Below are 14825 nucleotides of genomic sequence, written 5' to 3'. Positions count from 1 at the left end.
AGCACATTAGTTTTGCGCCTTGCTTACACATTGCTTAAAACACACAGAATGTACTGCAATAAGCAAATATCTTTACAAATGAAAAAATAAAGGGTTAATTGTTACAAAAATGTTTACTTTCTACATAAATATAAAATCCAACTGCCAAAAAACTGCCTCCATGCCTTCATCTCGGGGGTCTTTTTCAGTTTATTCACGACAACCTGCTTTTGTATAATGTTATTAATAGTTGTAGTAGTATTTATTATATGCATATTTATATTTGTCTTATTAAAAAAAAGTTTAGATTTGTCCACCTGTCAGATTTTGGACTATATGGGGCACAGTATGTTTATTTCGATAAAACTCAGTTTTTTGACCACACTTCGCTATTATTGTTCATTTATTTGTTTGCTGGAAATTAGAACTGAATTTAGAATAGTTTTGAAACAAATCTTTGCGCTTTGCAAACTAAATTACTTATGTAGACTAATTGATGTCTCCAGTGAAGTGCAAAACATTGTTTCCTTGTCCACGAAAATTTAAACGAAAGGCCGATTGGAGGAGGCTCGTTCTTTGCTCTCGCACTGCAGATGCTGTTGAACTGTTTTCTCGCTAGTGAAGAATTCAATTTTTCCACTAACAAAGTCTGCTATGTAAGTAGCAAATGTGCCATAGCAGGACGCAACTGACTCTTAAAGGGAATGTGAGATGAGACTCTGATTGGTTTATTCTCAAAAAACATCCATAACTCATGAGGACAATGAGCACAACCCAGTTAGATCATGTGCTGCAGCACAAAGCATATTTTTCCATCCTTAACATAGCTAAAGTGGATTCAGACACACCCTCAATGATTGGGAAATATTTATAAAAGAAAAAAAAACAAAGGTGGGCTAATGATTCTGACTTTAACTGTATATTTTTAGCAAAAAAAAGTCTTTGTTTGCATTTACCAAGGGTGCCAATATTTGTGGAGGACAATGTATTAATTTTTAACTTGTTCCTCTCTGAGTCTCTTTCCCTCTGTCTGTCTTTTCATTTGTTGTATGTTGTGTGTTTGTGGTTGAGGTTGTGATATGAATGTCCACAAGCGCTGTGAGAGCAGTGTACCCAGTCTCTGTGGACAAGACCATACCGAAAAAAGAGGACGGATCCGACTGACCGTCCGTGGAGAAAAGGAGGACATTTATATTACAGGTGAACACTCAATAACTCATGAACTTCAAAACTCATGAACACCATTAGACTTTCTGAAATAACACAATCATGAATGCAGAACATATTATGCATATTGCACATGTTTGCTAATGTGGTTTGTATTATTTTTCCTACATACATAAGAGGGGTTGAACCTTTTGACTGAGTGTTACAAATGTCAGATTTTGACAATATGCTGATTTTGACATAATGCATCTTAAACTTGTTAATTAATAATTTACTTAGCCAACAAATGCTTATTAGTACACTGTAAAAAGTAGTTAGTTTACTCAAAAAGGAGAGCAAACTCACTTTATAATTATAAGGTAATCGCGGCGCAATAGTCTTTTGGTAGTTTCAGCTTGGCGCAAGAGTCGTTTTGAGGCGTTGCGCTACACTGTTTAAATAGCAAATGCATTAGCGCTCATTTGTGCGTCCATAGGCGTTCTGGTCTAAAAAGGAAGGCGTTCTGATGCGCACTGCTGGCGCGTTGTTATTTTGAGAAACTATAATAGATTTTTCATTAGACCAAAACTAACCCGGTCTAAACTCTGGCGCAGAGTTGCGCCTCGCTTACACACTGCTTAATACGCACAAGAGAGCAATAGGCAAATATCTTTACATATGAAAAAATGTAAATATTAAGGATATATAGGATATAACAAGAATAGATATAGAATTTAAATATAAAGGATTAAAATATTACAAAACATATTATTTTCTAGTCTACATAAATTTGAAAAATCACTGATTTTATGTCTTCTTCATCTAAGGAGGCTTTTTCAGTTCATTCATAACAATTTGCTTTGTATAATGTTATTATTATTAGCAGTATTATTTATTATATCCATATTTATATTTGTTTTATTAAAAACAAGCTTAGATTTGCCCACCTGTCAGGTTTTAGACCATGATGGGCCACAGCATGTGTTTTAGGATATAACTCAGGTTTTTGAGCACATTTTGTTATTATTCTTCATTTATTCGTTTGCTGGAAATTAGAACTGAATTTAGAAATAGTTTTGAAACGAATATTTGCGCTTAACAAACAAAAGTATTTATTATAGACTAATTGATGTCTGTGCGTAAAGGTTTCCCTATCCAAGAGCGAAAGTGAAAGTGATCCATTATCTCTCATTCTCATTCAGTACATGCTCTGTTTGTTGTTAAAAAAAACTGTTAACTGTTCGCTTGTGAAATGCTAATTTTTTCCACTTAGACTTACTTTGCGTCCTGTAAATAGTGAATGCGCTCTTGGCACGACGCAGCTGGGTCTTAAAGGGAACGGGAGATGAGACTCTAATTGGTTTATTCTCAAAACACACCTATAACTCATTATGAAAATAAACTCAACCCTTTTAGACCATGCGCTGCGGCGCAAGACAGATTTCCCATCCTTAAATTAGCAAAAACGCGTCCTGACACGCCCTGAAAGCGTTTGCGCCCTGCGCTCTGTGCATGGACCGTCAAAATAGAGCCCTTAATCTTAATATTCTATAATAAATATTATTGTAACAAATGAGTGGAGGTACAACAGAGTTGAGGGTCTAAGCGCCGTTTATTTGCATCTCAGTCAGACAATGGTCAAATAGGAACAAATGGTATCATTAGGGTAAAAAGAGTAGTCGTGGTCACAGGCAGAGGTCGGTGCAAGTGGCAAACAGCACAAATAAGAAAAAAGGCAAAAATCAAAAGGTACGACAAGATTAACCAAGGATAACGCTTAGTAATGTTAAACAAGACTCAGCAATGTGTGTGAAAATGAGAGGTGTCTTTATAGTCAAGGTAATCATTCAATTAAGGACTTGTAAGCTGTGTGTGTGTGTGTCAGTGTCCAGATTGCTGTCAGCTGTAGAAGAAGTGATTGGAACTGGGATTCTGGGGGTTGTAGTTTGGTTCAGTGGCAGAATTTTAGTTCTCTAATGATCTGCAACCACTGGATCGCTGGTGATCATAACAATTGATCATAACTTTGATATGGATTTTGATGCTGGTTCAATCAACTTCTTGAAAATAAGTTGAAAACAACACAATTCTCAATTTTAATTTTTTTTTTTTAATAGTTATGTTTAATCCACAAAAAAATATTACGTAATCTATTTGTGTTGGGGCAACATGGAGGAACTGTGTGGAACCCAACATAGTTTTCACTGTAATTAAAGGGTAAAAATATTAATTACATGGGTAGATCAAATAGCTCATATAACATTTAGCTACCTCTTTGCAAATGTTTTGGAGCATAATTATGAGTTACTTAATCCCCAATGGCTTCCTTGTTGCACATGTCGAGGTCCTTGAGATCACACAGATAAATGAAGGCTCCATCTACTGTCACTGAGTTGCTACTAATGTTTGAGGGAAGTGCATTTGTTATGAACAGCGTTTTTATCAAAACTAACTGAAACTACCTGCACATTCAACGATTTTATTGCACATGTTCAGAATCAAGAATTTCAACATACCATGGAATGATCTCATTTAAATGTATAGTCAATTACTCACAAACACACTGGTGTGATCAAGTAGTTTTACTGCCATTTGTCATTTATTTACCAAAAGGCAAAGGAATCAGCTGTCACAATTGTGTAAAAGAGCTTACTTTTGCATTGCAAAACACGGTGAATATATCAGTCTAAAAAACAGGTGTGTTTAATGACCTATTCATATAAAGTAAGTAATGTTTATTATAGAGCCTCTTAATGCCTCATCGAAGACTTTTTTCCTTACTGCTGAGTGAGTTTGCTGGTGAAGGAATCATACTGGTGATTGTGTTATTTGGCACAGCTCGACTTTCCTCCAGCAGAGGGAAATGTGTGCATACAGCATCATCAGTACATGAGAAAGAGCTAATTATACACACTCAGTCTGCTGTATTACAATGCATTCGCTGCGCTGTGTCAACTTAACTAAGCCTGTGGCTCTTAGATCTGCACCACCATAAAGAAGCTAATGAGTAGTGAGAAGACTACTAATGCTGTACAGAGAAGAGCTTTTAAACATGCACTGACGGGTCAGTTTAATAATGCAGCGCAACATTGTATTCACTGTATAATCACATATGGAACTACAGATATGCATTAAAATTGTTTTATTTCATAAGATGGTGAGGAAAAAGCAGTTATTTTTTAAACTAGGGATGTCCAAAATGTCCAAAATGTTAAATGCCGGTAAAGTGTAACACGAAAACAACCTGAAGCGATAAGTACGAGTCTGCGGTCTAGAGGTATTAAAAAGTTAAAGACGACAGAATTGTCATTGCCACTATTGTAAGATATGTAAACTTGGCATTGCAAGAGGTGGAAAGGAAAGGGCTACATTTAACTCAACAAACCTGATAAGACACCTAAAAAAAAAACGTAGAACCTTGATTTGAAATGCCGTCTTGCTACAATTTCACAGAGAAAGCTCTGCCAGCTTTTTATAAGAAGATTTCTGGCAAACTACTTGTGCTGTTATAAGATGTACCCCATGTTTCTTCACCACAGACATTTGGAGTTCATTCGTAGCACCCATGTCTCTACAAAGACTTACCGCACAATCGATTGAATCCTGCATCTGTTTCTTCACTCTTCTTTATTCTTTTTTATGTATTATAGAAGTATCGGATCAGGTTTTTTGTATGGGTATACTCAATCAAATGACTCTTATTCAGATTCGAAGGCAAAAAAAACCGATCGGGACATAGATGTGAATAACACATTAATTTAATCAGTTTTGTTATGGGGGAAAAGTGTTAATCAACAGTTTCCATATTTTGTGGTGTACAAGTGTTTTCCATATATTTACAGTCGTGAATTACATTATGAGACCTTGATCTCTGCTCTGTTAACTTTTGAGGTTGAAAATTCATAATTAAGTACAGCCCATTTTGAAGATGAATAATTTTATCCATTTCTCAGTGAATATAGGCAATGTATTTTGGTGCATTTGATTTTTATTTTATAAAAATAATATTTTAGTCACCAAACATATTGCAAATAGAATTACAATCTACAAATTTTCAAATAAATTTATTATTTTATTTAGTTATGTTTTTGCTTTTTTTATTTTTATTTTTTTTATTTAATATTTTTCTATGACATATAAATTTGGATGTACTAGTTTTTGGACCATTATCGTAAGCTATTATTTGATTTTACTTTAGTACTGACTAATATAATGTATTGTATCTGCACAAATGTAATATTGTTTAGCTTCCTCATAAAAATATAAATTAAATAGATTTGTGAGCGGTGTACTTATAAATGCAGAGCACTGTAAGTACGCAGTTTAACGATTTTAATTGATTGATTTCCCTAGTATAAACTCACTATCAAATCTATATTTCAGTTCATGAAGCGCTTAACCTCATACCCATGGACCCCAACGGCCTGTCGGACCCTTATGTGAAGCTCAAACTCATCCCTGATCCAAAGAGCCACAGCAAACAGAAAACTAAAACCATCCGTTCCACACTCAACCCCATCTGGAACGAGAGCTTTACTTTGTGAGTTTTTATTTGTAAATGGTTGACAGGGTTTTGCTATGCTGTGTTGCTAAGCAGCCTGTGAAGGCTAATCATATGTGAAGTTATTCTGTGTTTATTTATTTATGTGTGTGTGTGTGTAGTTCAGTGCGGGGCAGACAGTGGGACAGGCGTTTGTCTGTAGAGGTTTGGGACTGGGACAGAACCTCACGCAATGACTTCATGGGCGCTCTGTCATTCGGGGTGAGTGAGATATTCAGACGGTCTGTCAGCGGCTGGTTCAAACTGCTCAACCAGGATGAGGGAGAATATTATAACATCCCTGTGCCTGATCCAGACCTGCAGGTACTCACATCATTTACTCACACCTATCTATCTATCTATCTATCTATCTATCTATCTATCTATCTATCTATCTATCTATCTATCTATCTATCTATCTATCTATCTATCTATCTATCTATCTATCTATCTATCTATCTATCTATCTATCTATCTATCTATCTATATCTATCTATCTATATCTATCTATCTATCTATCTATCTATCTATCTATCTATCTATCTATCTATCTATCTATCTATCTATCTATCTATGTATCATCTATCTATCTAAATTTATTTATTTATTTATTTATTGGCAAGTTTATTTATTTATTTATTTATTTATTTATTTATTTATTTATTTATTTATTTATTTATTCTCTTATTTATTTATTTGTTAGTTTGTTTATTTTATTTGTTTAATTTTTTATTTATGAGCCCGTTTGTTTAATTTATTAGATTGTTTGTTTAATTAATTAAATAATTAGTTTATTTATTTTTTATTATTTATTTATTTATTACTTAGCTTGTTTATTTTATTTGTTTATTTATTAGCTTAGCTTGTTTGTTTTATTTATTTATTTATTTATTCACTCATTTATTTATTTATTTATTTATTTATTCACTCATTTATTTATTTATTTATTTATTTATTTTTTTTTTATTTGCCTGTTTGTTTCATTTATTTATTCATCCGCTTTTTTGTTTCGTTTATTTTATTTGTTTTATTAATTTATTAATTTATTTATTTATTTATTTATTTATTTATTTATTTATTTATGAGCCTGTTTATTTCATTTATTTATTTATTAGCTTGTTTGATTCTTTCATTTATACATTTATGTTTTTATTTATTTATTTATTTATTTATTTATTTATTTATTTATTTATTTATTTATTTATTTATTTGGAGCAAAAATACTAAGTTAATTATTTTGTACTTTGTAATTACTTTGTATCCAATATAATAGCAATGTTTGCTCTGCACATTGCAAAAAAATATTGGTAAATTAGCTGTTTTCCTCATTTTGTGATTCATTTTTATTTTCTTGTTTATTTATGCTTTTGAATTGCTTTATAGTGAGGTTATCTTTCAACAGCTTTTAACTCTCGAAATTAAAAAAGTCACTTTTATTGACATTTTTAATATTTGAAAGTGATATATTGTCTGAGTTGGTGTTGTAAATTATGTTAAAAAAAAACTTCCACTACATTTTCTGTTATTTTAAAGATGTATTTCTCTATATATTATTTATTATACATTATATTATTTCAAACAACTAAAGTGTAAATGAAAGCCACTTTGTTTAACTCTAGAGTTGATTTTCAAATTCAAAAGTCGACAGAGCAGCGATTAAGGTCCCAAAATGCAATTCACAAACTAAAATAAACAAAAACACTTGTGAAAAACCAAATAAAGAATCTGTTAATCAAAATATATTTTTTACAGTGTACTTTACACATTTTTTGAAGAAGTATAGATACTTTTTACTTGACTTCATGTGTAATGAATGATGAAATGAACTAAAGGAATGGTAGAAATGATTCCCAGCTTAAGTCTGTCCTAAGGACACACCACTTTGCACATTTTGTACAGTATGTCTCTCTTATCTGAAATACATGTTTCAGTTCATAGAGCTCTTTACTAAAGAGCTGATCTGAGTCAGGTATGTTTTATGATGAAGGCCTACAGTTCAAAATGTGCAGACTGGTGGTGGTGTCTTCATTTATTGTTTTGCATGTGTGCGATTGGTGACTTGTAGCTTTGTAAGTCATACTTTTACTCAAGTAGCTTTCAGGTACTCTTTACACCTCTGACATCAATCCATTTTTCAGCATACTGCACCAACACCCTTCATTTCCTATAGCACTATAAGTGCTAGATGTTGCAGACAGCACCTTTATGCACTAAAGTTGGTGATAGCAGATGAAAAGTTGTTTCCCGACATCTTCAAGTGACTACCCATGAAGCATCAGCATTGTGCCCTTGAGCAAAGCTCTTTACTTCAGTTTGCTCCAGGGGAGATTATCCCCGTAATTGGTGTTCTGTAAGTCACTCTAGATAAAACTGTCAGCATGCTATATTCAGCTCCGAGAGTGCAATAAAAGCCTCCCGAGGTCAGCGAATAAACACATTCAGCAAAAATCAAATGTTCTTTCCGACAACATGCAGTCACAAACAGACACATTTTGATGATGTCATCTGAGTCTGACCGTCTCTAATTTGTCACTTTCACAGCACATCCACAGGAGGGCACTGTATGTCTTTACTGAAACAAGCTCTTGCTTTTGTCACTGTCCTTATTTGTGAAGGTACCAGAGGAGATTCTGATGCCCTCAATTCCTCCTACTCCTTCTCCTGTGACGACGCCTGTTCCCGCTGTGACCCCACCGGCTCTGAGCCCAGCTCCTGCTGTCCTGCACACGGGTAAAGGCCACATCGGGCTGCACGATTTCAACTTCCTCATGGTTCTGGGAAAAGGGAGTTTTGGCAAGGTGCATGAAATTACACTTATTTTCATATACTGTACATATATGACCACGAAACCTTGAAAGTCTTGCAAATTGCATGAGTATATTTGTAGGAATAGCCGAATAACACTGTATCCATGAGTCAATTATAAATTTTACATTAATCGAAAAATCATAATATTTTTAAAGAAATTGTCATGTTCCATGTCAAGATTTGTTCAGTTTTCTATTGTAAATAAACCAAAATGTAATTTTTGATTAATAATATGTATTGCTAAGAACTTAATTTAGACAACTTTAAAGGTGATTTCTCAATATTACATAGTCAATATTTAGATTATTTATTTACTTATTTTTGTTTATTTTCATTTATAGCACATTTCATACACAGTGGCAATTCAAAGTGCTTTAAACAAGAATAAAAAAGACAAGTATAAGAAAATAAAAACAAACAAACAATAAAAATTATTAAAAACAGATTAAAATGTGTAAAACAGGTTATAAAAGAATTTAAAAAAAGAAAAGAAAGACATGATAGTGGGATCTGTCGGACGTAACACAGTGCTCATTCAGTAAAGGCACAGCTAAACAGATGTGTTTTTAGTCTTGATTTGAATGTGCCTAATGTTGGAGCACATCTGATCATTTCTGGAGGCTGATTCCAGCAGTGAGGGGTGTAGTAGCTGAAAGCTGGTTCACCCTGCTTTGACTGAACTCTTGGAATTTCTAATTTATTAGATCCTAAAGATCTGAGTGATCTGTTAGGTTTGTTTTCAGTGAGCATATCTTTAATGTATTGAGTTCCTAGGCCATATAGGGATTTATAGACAAGTAATAATACTTTAAATATATTCTGAATGTAACTGGGAGCCAGTGTAAAGACATGAGGACAGGTGTGTTGTGCTCTGATTTCCTGGTTCCGGTCAGAATCTTGGCAGCAGCGTTCTGGATGAGCTGCAATTGTCTGACTGTCTTTTTGGGAAGGCCAGTGAGGAGGCCGATACAGTAATCCACCCTACTGTTGATGAAACAAAGCATCTAATTCTTGCTATGTTTTTGAGATGATAGTATGCTGATTTACTAACTGCTTTGGCATGATTATTGAAACTCAGATCTGACTCCAAAGTCACACCAAGATTCTTGACCTTTTTTTTGTTGTTGTTTGACCTTTAGTGCCAAAGTACGCACTCACCTTGAGAAGCAAGAATCTTTTTTTTTTTTGCCAACCCCATTGGTTGTTTATTTTGCTTGTTTTAAGGAAAATTCACTCACCCTTGACTTGAAAACAAAACAAGTGCTTTTTTTACTTGCCGAAAAAAATGTTTGAACTAGAAACAAGACAAAAACTCTAGGTAAGAAAAGCATTTTTTGCAGTGTGCATGGGGCCATAAGGCCACACAACATTTCTGGAAATCCTGGAAATGAGCACAACTTTAAACATTTTGAGATATTGGGAAACAAATCAATCCTTTGATGTAAAATGAACAGCGCGTGCCTTTACAAAACTAAATGAACACTAAATTCTAATTCATGTAACTTTTTCATTTCAACCTTTTCACTCTGATTGACTCGTGGACCCTGCTGTTTGTGTAATAACTAATTCCATTCCTTTCCTGGTTGCCAAAGAAACAAAAATCGTTCAAGCAAACTCTCTGTAGTCTGAGAGTCTGACAGCACTCTCTCAGACCACCTACTCGCTTCACTGATGCATATTGAACACCAAAGTGGCTAACGCTGACTGTAATCAACAAGTTTCAGTCACTTTGGCAGGCTTAATTATTCCATCCGTCAGCAAATTATGTTTACAAAGTATTAGGTCAATACAATGAATGTATTTAAGGATGAAATTACGACTTCGTTTGGCAGATTCCCAGTTATCAAATTAGCTTCTAACATGTAAAAAATCATGCCGCGTTTACACTAAGAAAAATGATGTCAAAACTGTTGCAAACTATTTAATTGTGTTGAATTTAAACAAAAAAATTAATTTTATAAAATTCTACATATTTTTTGTTTAAATTCAGCCCAAATAAATTGTTTAGAGCCACTTAACTAAAAAAAAATATATTTTTTTTAAATAAAAAATGTGAGTAAATCCAAGGAATCATCTCTGAATTTTTTTTTTTCAGTGTAGAATGGCTTTCAAATTATTCAGATGATGATTAATCTGTTAATAATCTGTCTATTAATCTCACATTAATGTGATATAATTTATCACTTCATCTTCTCTGGGTTTATATCACATATGCCTTCTTATAAAGAAATCCACAAGTCTTTACTTTTGAAGAGAATTATGCAATAATCATGACTCCATCAAGCGAGGCTAGCTATCGTAGCATGTTAGCTCAGCATAAAAATTTGCACAACAATTTATATATGTTTTTTGCTCAAAACTCACTTAATAACATCAGTAGAGCATTTTATATAACATTCTGTGATCCAGTGTTGCTTCTTATCACAAAATAAGGTAGGCAATGTATTATTTATTATCGTTTTCTACACTGGGGCAGTTCATTCTGCTGATAAAGGGTTTACTTCCCTGATAAAGGAGTAAAACTGGTATGTTGGTTAGCAACCAGCTAGTGGTTGAAATGATTGTTGGATTTTGTGCAGCAAAGCACATTAGGTTTGACCTAAGATCATAGGCCGAGACCAACATCCAGACAAAGATATACAATAGTTTTTTCATGACAGGTCATTGATTGGCCATATTGGAGAGCAGAATGTAAACAGTGCCACTGAACTGACCTGTGACTCCATATTTTGGGCTGAACTAATCGGTCAGATAGGGCAAAAAGCATACAACAGACTGCCAAAAATTACAACAGATATCTGAGGAACAAAAGGTGTTTGTGGTTGGCCAAACTGAACCAGGATTTCCAGGGCAGGAATTCTGATAATATTCATGTTTGTTCTTATCATTTCCAGTCAAGCATATGAAATATTATTTGTATCTTTTAGAGTCTATTGAATTATGTTAGCAAGAAGCATAGCTTACTAAATCTTCCTGCTTACTAAATCTGCTCAATGAGGTTTAGCCAGCCTGCTCTCAAAAGGAGATGTAGCTACTGTATGTATTATTAAGAAAAGTGGCTAATTTGAACAAATTCAAATGGTTTTATTTCTTAAAAACGCATGTGATTTTGAAAAGAAAAATACCCCCGGAGTGTTACTACGAATATGGGTAGCTGATAAAAGGCAAACCCAATATAAAGTTAGCCACAAAAGTAACTATGTCCATACTTCAAACTTTTAAAAAAAAAATAGTCATCGTGGTGCATTGACCATGTTTTCCATAAACAATTTATATTTTACATCACAAAATTCTTTTAATAAAATGTATAATTTATAGATTTTTTTATTTTGATTTATTTTTTGTAATACAATTTTGTATTAATGCAAGCAGTCACATATATGTACCGTACCTTTATTTTTTACCAGCTCAAATAAAACACTCTTTTTGAACATATCAAACAAAACTAAAGTACATACACAGATTAACATGAGCATTAATAGCAAATAAACAAATATAAATATTATTCCGCTTGCTTTTTGAGTGTTAAGCGAGTTCTTAAATGCGTGTGATTGATCACACGCTCAACAGAAAAGACTGTGATTGGCTCTAATTGTCGGCATGGCTCTGGCGCTGTTGAGCAAAGAGTCACATGGACACAGATGTTAAACGACCATGGCGATCAGCTGATTCATTATTCGGCAACACGGTGAAGAAAACTCGCTCTGCAGACACACTCATGTCTGAATCCACAAGTAACATTATTGTTGTATCAGACGGGAGAGGAGATAAAACGTTACCTGGCGAACACGCTAGCTGTCAAATGGGGCACAGGTAGTGAGTTTTCAGTTTGAATTTTTTCCTAGCTGGGTTCTGATGTACCTCCCTGTCAGTGAAAGACTGTCCAACAAACTCACAAGCAGTAAATTGTTCACAGTTACCTGCTTTTTAAGTAGTTGGAGCATTTTAGTTACTTGCGGTCTCCTACCTTGCCATAGTAACGCATATGTGATAAATGACGTCAATACATAATAACCGGTTATGATTATTACTGAACCGATACTAAATTGTTCACATCTGCATCGAAGAAACAACAAATTTTGACACCCCTAGTATACATATATATATTGACGTGTCTGGATTTGTCTAGTAAATTATGGTACTGCAAGTACTCGATATTTTTTGCAAATGTTTATATATTTCTTTTACAATAACGATTGATTGATTGATTGATTTGATTGATTGATTGATTGATTGATTGATTGATTGATTGATTGATTGATTGATTGATTGATGGATGGATGGATGGATGGATGGATGGATGGATGGATGGATGGATGGATGGATGGATGGATGGATGGATGGATGGATGGATGGATGGATGGATGGATGGATGGTTGGTTGGTTGGTTGGTTGGTTGGTTGGTTGGTTGGTTGGTTGGTTGGTTGGTTGGTTGGTTGGTTGGTTGGTTGGTTGGTTGGTTGGTTGGTTGGTTGGTTAATTGGTTGGTTGATTGGTTGATTGAAACTTTATATAAAGAAATTTGTATTGTTCAACTGCAAAGTCAAAAACAGTCAAAAACTGCATAATCAAAATAGAAGAGATCAAGGTCTTAATCATGTATAAACATAATTGTAAATAAACATAAAACACCAGTGAATCACAAAATACTGTTAATTATTATCAACTGAAATTGTTAAGTAACAGATTTATTTACAACAAGACAAAGTAACGAGACCCAGATATAGACTACAATAGCATTAATATGATTTAAAGTAGTGTAATATCAGAACTCTAACTCTTGATTCAGTTGAAGTAGGCTAGGTGGTTTTGGGGCAGAACAGGCTGCAAAGCATATCAGATTTTTATGCCGAAAGTCAGGCTACACGGGACTGCACTCACCCATCAACAAACACATCTACTTCGTGCTCCCTGTAGATGCAATAAGGAGTGCGAAGGGTATGGTGTCCTTGGAACTGAATTAGGCCCTTGTCTCATTCGTTCCTGGGCTGTTGCTGCTAATTCAGGCAGAAGGGGGAAACGTTAAAGCTTTTCTGGTCCCAGCTGCGAGAGGAGGGGGCTGATTTCCCTATCTAAAATGTGCAGCTGTGGCTCTTCTTCAGCTCCTCTAGGAGGCAGAAGCTGTGACTCCAGGCCCAGGGAGACGCACACCTCATTCACCTTAAAATAGCTGGAGATACACAGCAACGTGGTCATTTCATGATTAGGTCAATCCGGTTATGTGATAAATGAAGTGCAACAGTTGGGTTGCATGTCCATGTGAATCTCTGGGAATGTTGAACTGTTATGAAGCGAATGCCTTGTTTTGGTGTTTCTGTGCTGAACAGAATCTAAATTCTGTTCTTATGTGTCAATGCTGAGAGCATGAGTAAAGGACTTTGAGCTGTTTGATCCCCGAGGATGAATAACATGGAGAGTGTGTGTGTGCGTGCATGCTGTTGTGTGTACTGTACACTATGTGCAGTCTTTTATTTAGGTGAGTGGAGGAGTGTGTGATGTTTGTTTGTAATTTTGGTTATTCTTATGTATACTGTGCAGATGAAGTCACAAATATTAGCTTGTTTTATTCTCTATTGTAGTGTAATGTTGAGTAGATTTTTATTGCTATACATTTTTAAGCAAGATAGTTTTTAAAACTACACTCACCGGCCACTTTATTAGGTACACCTTACTAGTACCGGGCTGGACGCACTTCTGCCTTCAGAACTGCCTTAATCCTTTGTGGCATAGATTCAACAAGGCACTGGAAATATTCCTCAGAGATTTTGGTCCATATTGACATAATAGCATCACGCAGTGACTATGATGCAAATCTCCCGTTCCATCATATCCCAAAGGTGCTTTATTGGATTAAGAACTGGTGACTGTCGAGGCCATTTGAGTACAGTGAACTCATTGTCATGTTCAAGGAACCAGTCTGAGATGATTTACACTTTACGACATGGCCCATTATGGTTATAATGGCCCACTGTGTTTATAAAGGGATGGACATGGTCAGCAACAATACCTAGGTAGGCTGTGGCAATGACACGATGCTCAATTGCTACTTATGGGCCCAAAGTGTGCCAAAAATATCCCCCACACCATTACACCACCAGCCTGAACTGTTGATAAAAGGCAGGATGGATTTATGCTTTCATGTTGCTGATGCCTAATTCTCACTCTACCATCTGAATGTCGCAGCAGAAATCGAAACTCATCAGACCAGGCAACGTTTTTCTAATCTTCTACTGTCTAATTTTGGTGAGCCTGTGTGAATTGTAGCCTTGGTTTCCTATTCTTAGCTGACAGGAGTGGCACCCAGTGTGGTCTTCTGCTGCTGTAGTCAATCCGCCTCAAGGTCCGATATGTT

At 34.8% G+C, this 14825-nt stretch overlaps 1 protein-coding gene across 4 annotated transcripts in view; it reads left to right on the top strand.

Annotated features, from left to right (window-relative positions):
* The window catches only part of prkcg (protein kinase C, gamma), a 97372-nt gene that overhangs the window by 50896 nt on the left and 31651 nt on the right, over positions 1-14825 (top strand). For all 4 annotated transcript variants that reach the window (XR_015511134.1, XR_015511135.1, XR_015511136.1 and 1 more), the window contains exons 6-9: positions 1051-1179; positions 5509-5665; positions 5788-5989; positions 8281-8463. Coding sequence is in view for 1 of the 4 variants with exons in the window: in XM_087286763.1 (XP_087142889.1) it covers positions 1051-1179; positions 5509-5665; positions 5788-5989; positions 8281-8463 (671 nt within the window). In the remaining 3 variants the exon portion in view is untranslated. The remainder of the gene's footprint in view (positions 1-1050; positions 1180-5508; positions 5666-5787; positions 5990-8280; positions 8464-14825) is intronic.

The sequence above is a fragment of the Danio rerio genome, chromosome 16 (assembly GCF_052040795.2).
Source record: "Danio rerio strain M-AB ecotype USA chromosome 16, GRCz13ab, whole genome shotgun sequence".
In the NCBI taxonomy this organism is placed as follows: domain Eukaryota; kingdom Metazoa; phylum Chordata; class Actinopteri; order Cypriniformes; family Danionidae; genus Danio; species Danio rerio.
Note: the sequence above shows the minus strand (reverse complement) of the source record. Positions and strands in the feature narration are given on the sequence as shown.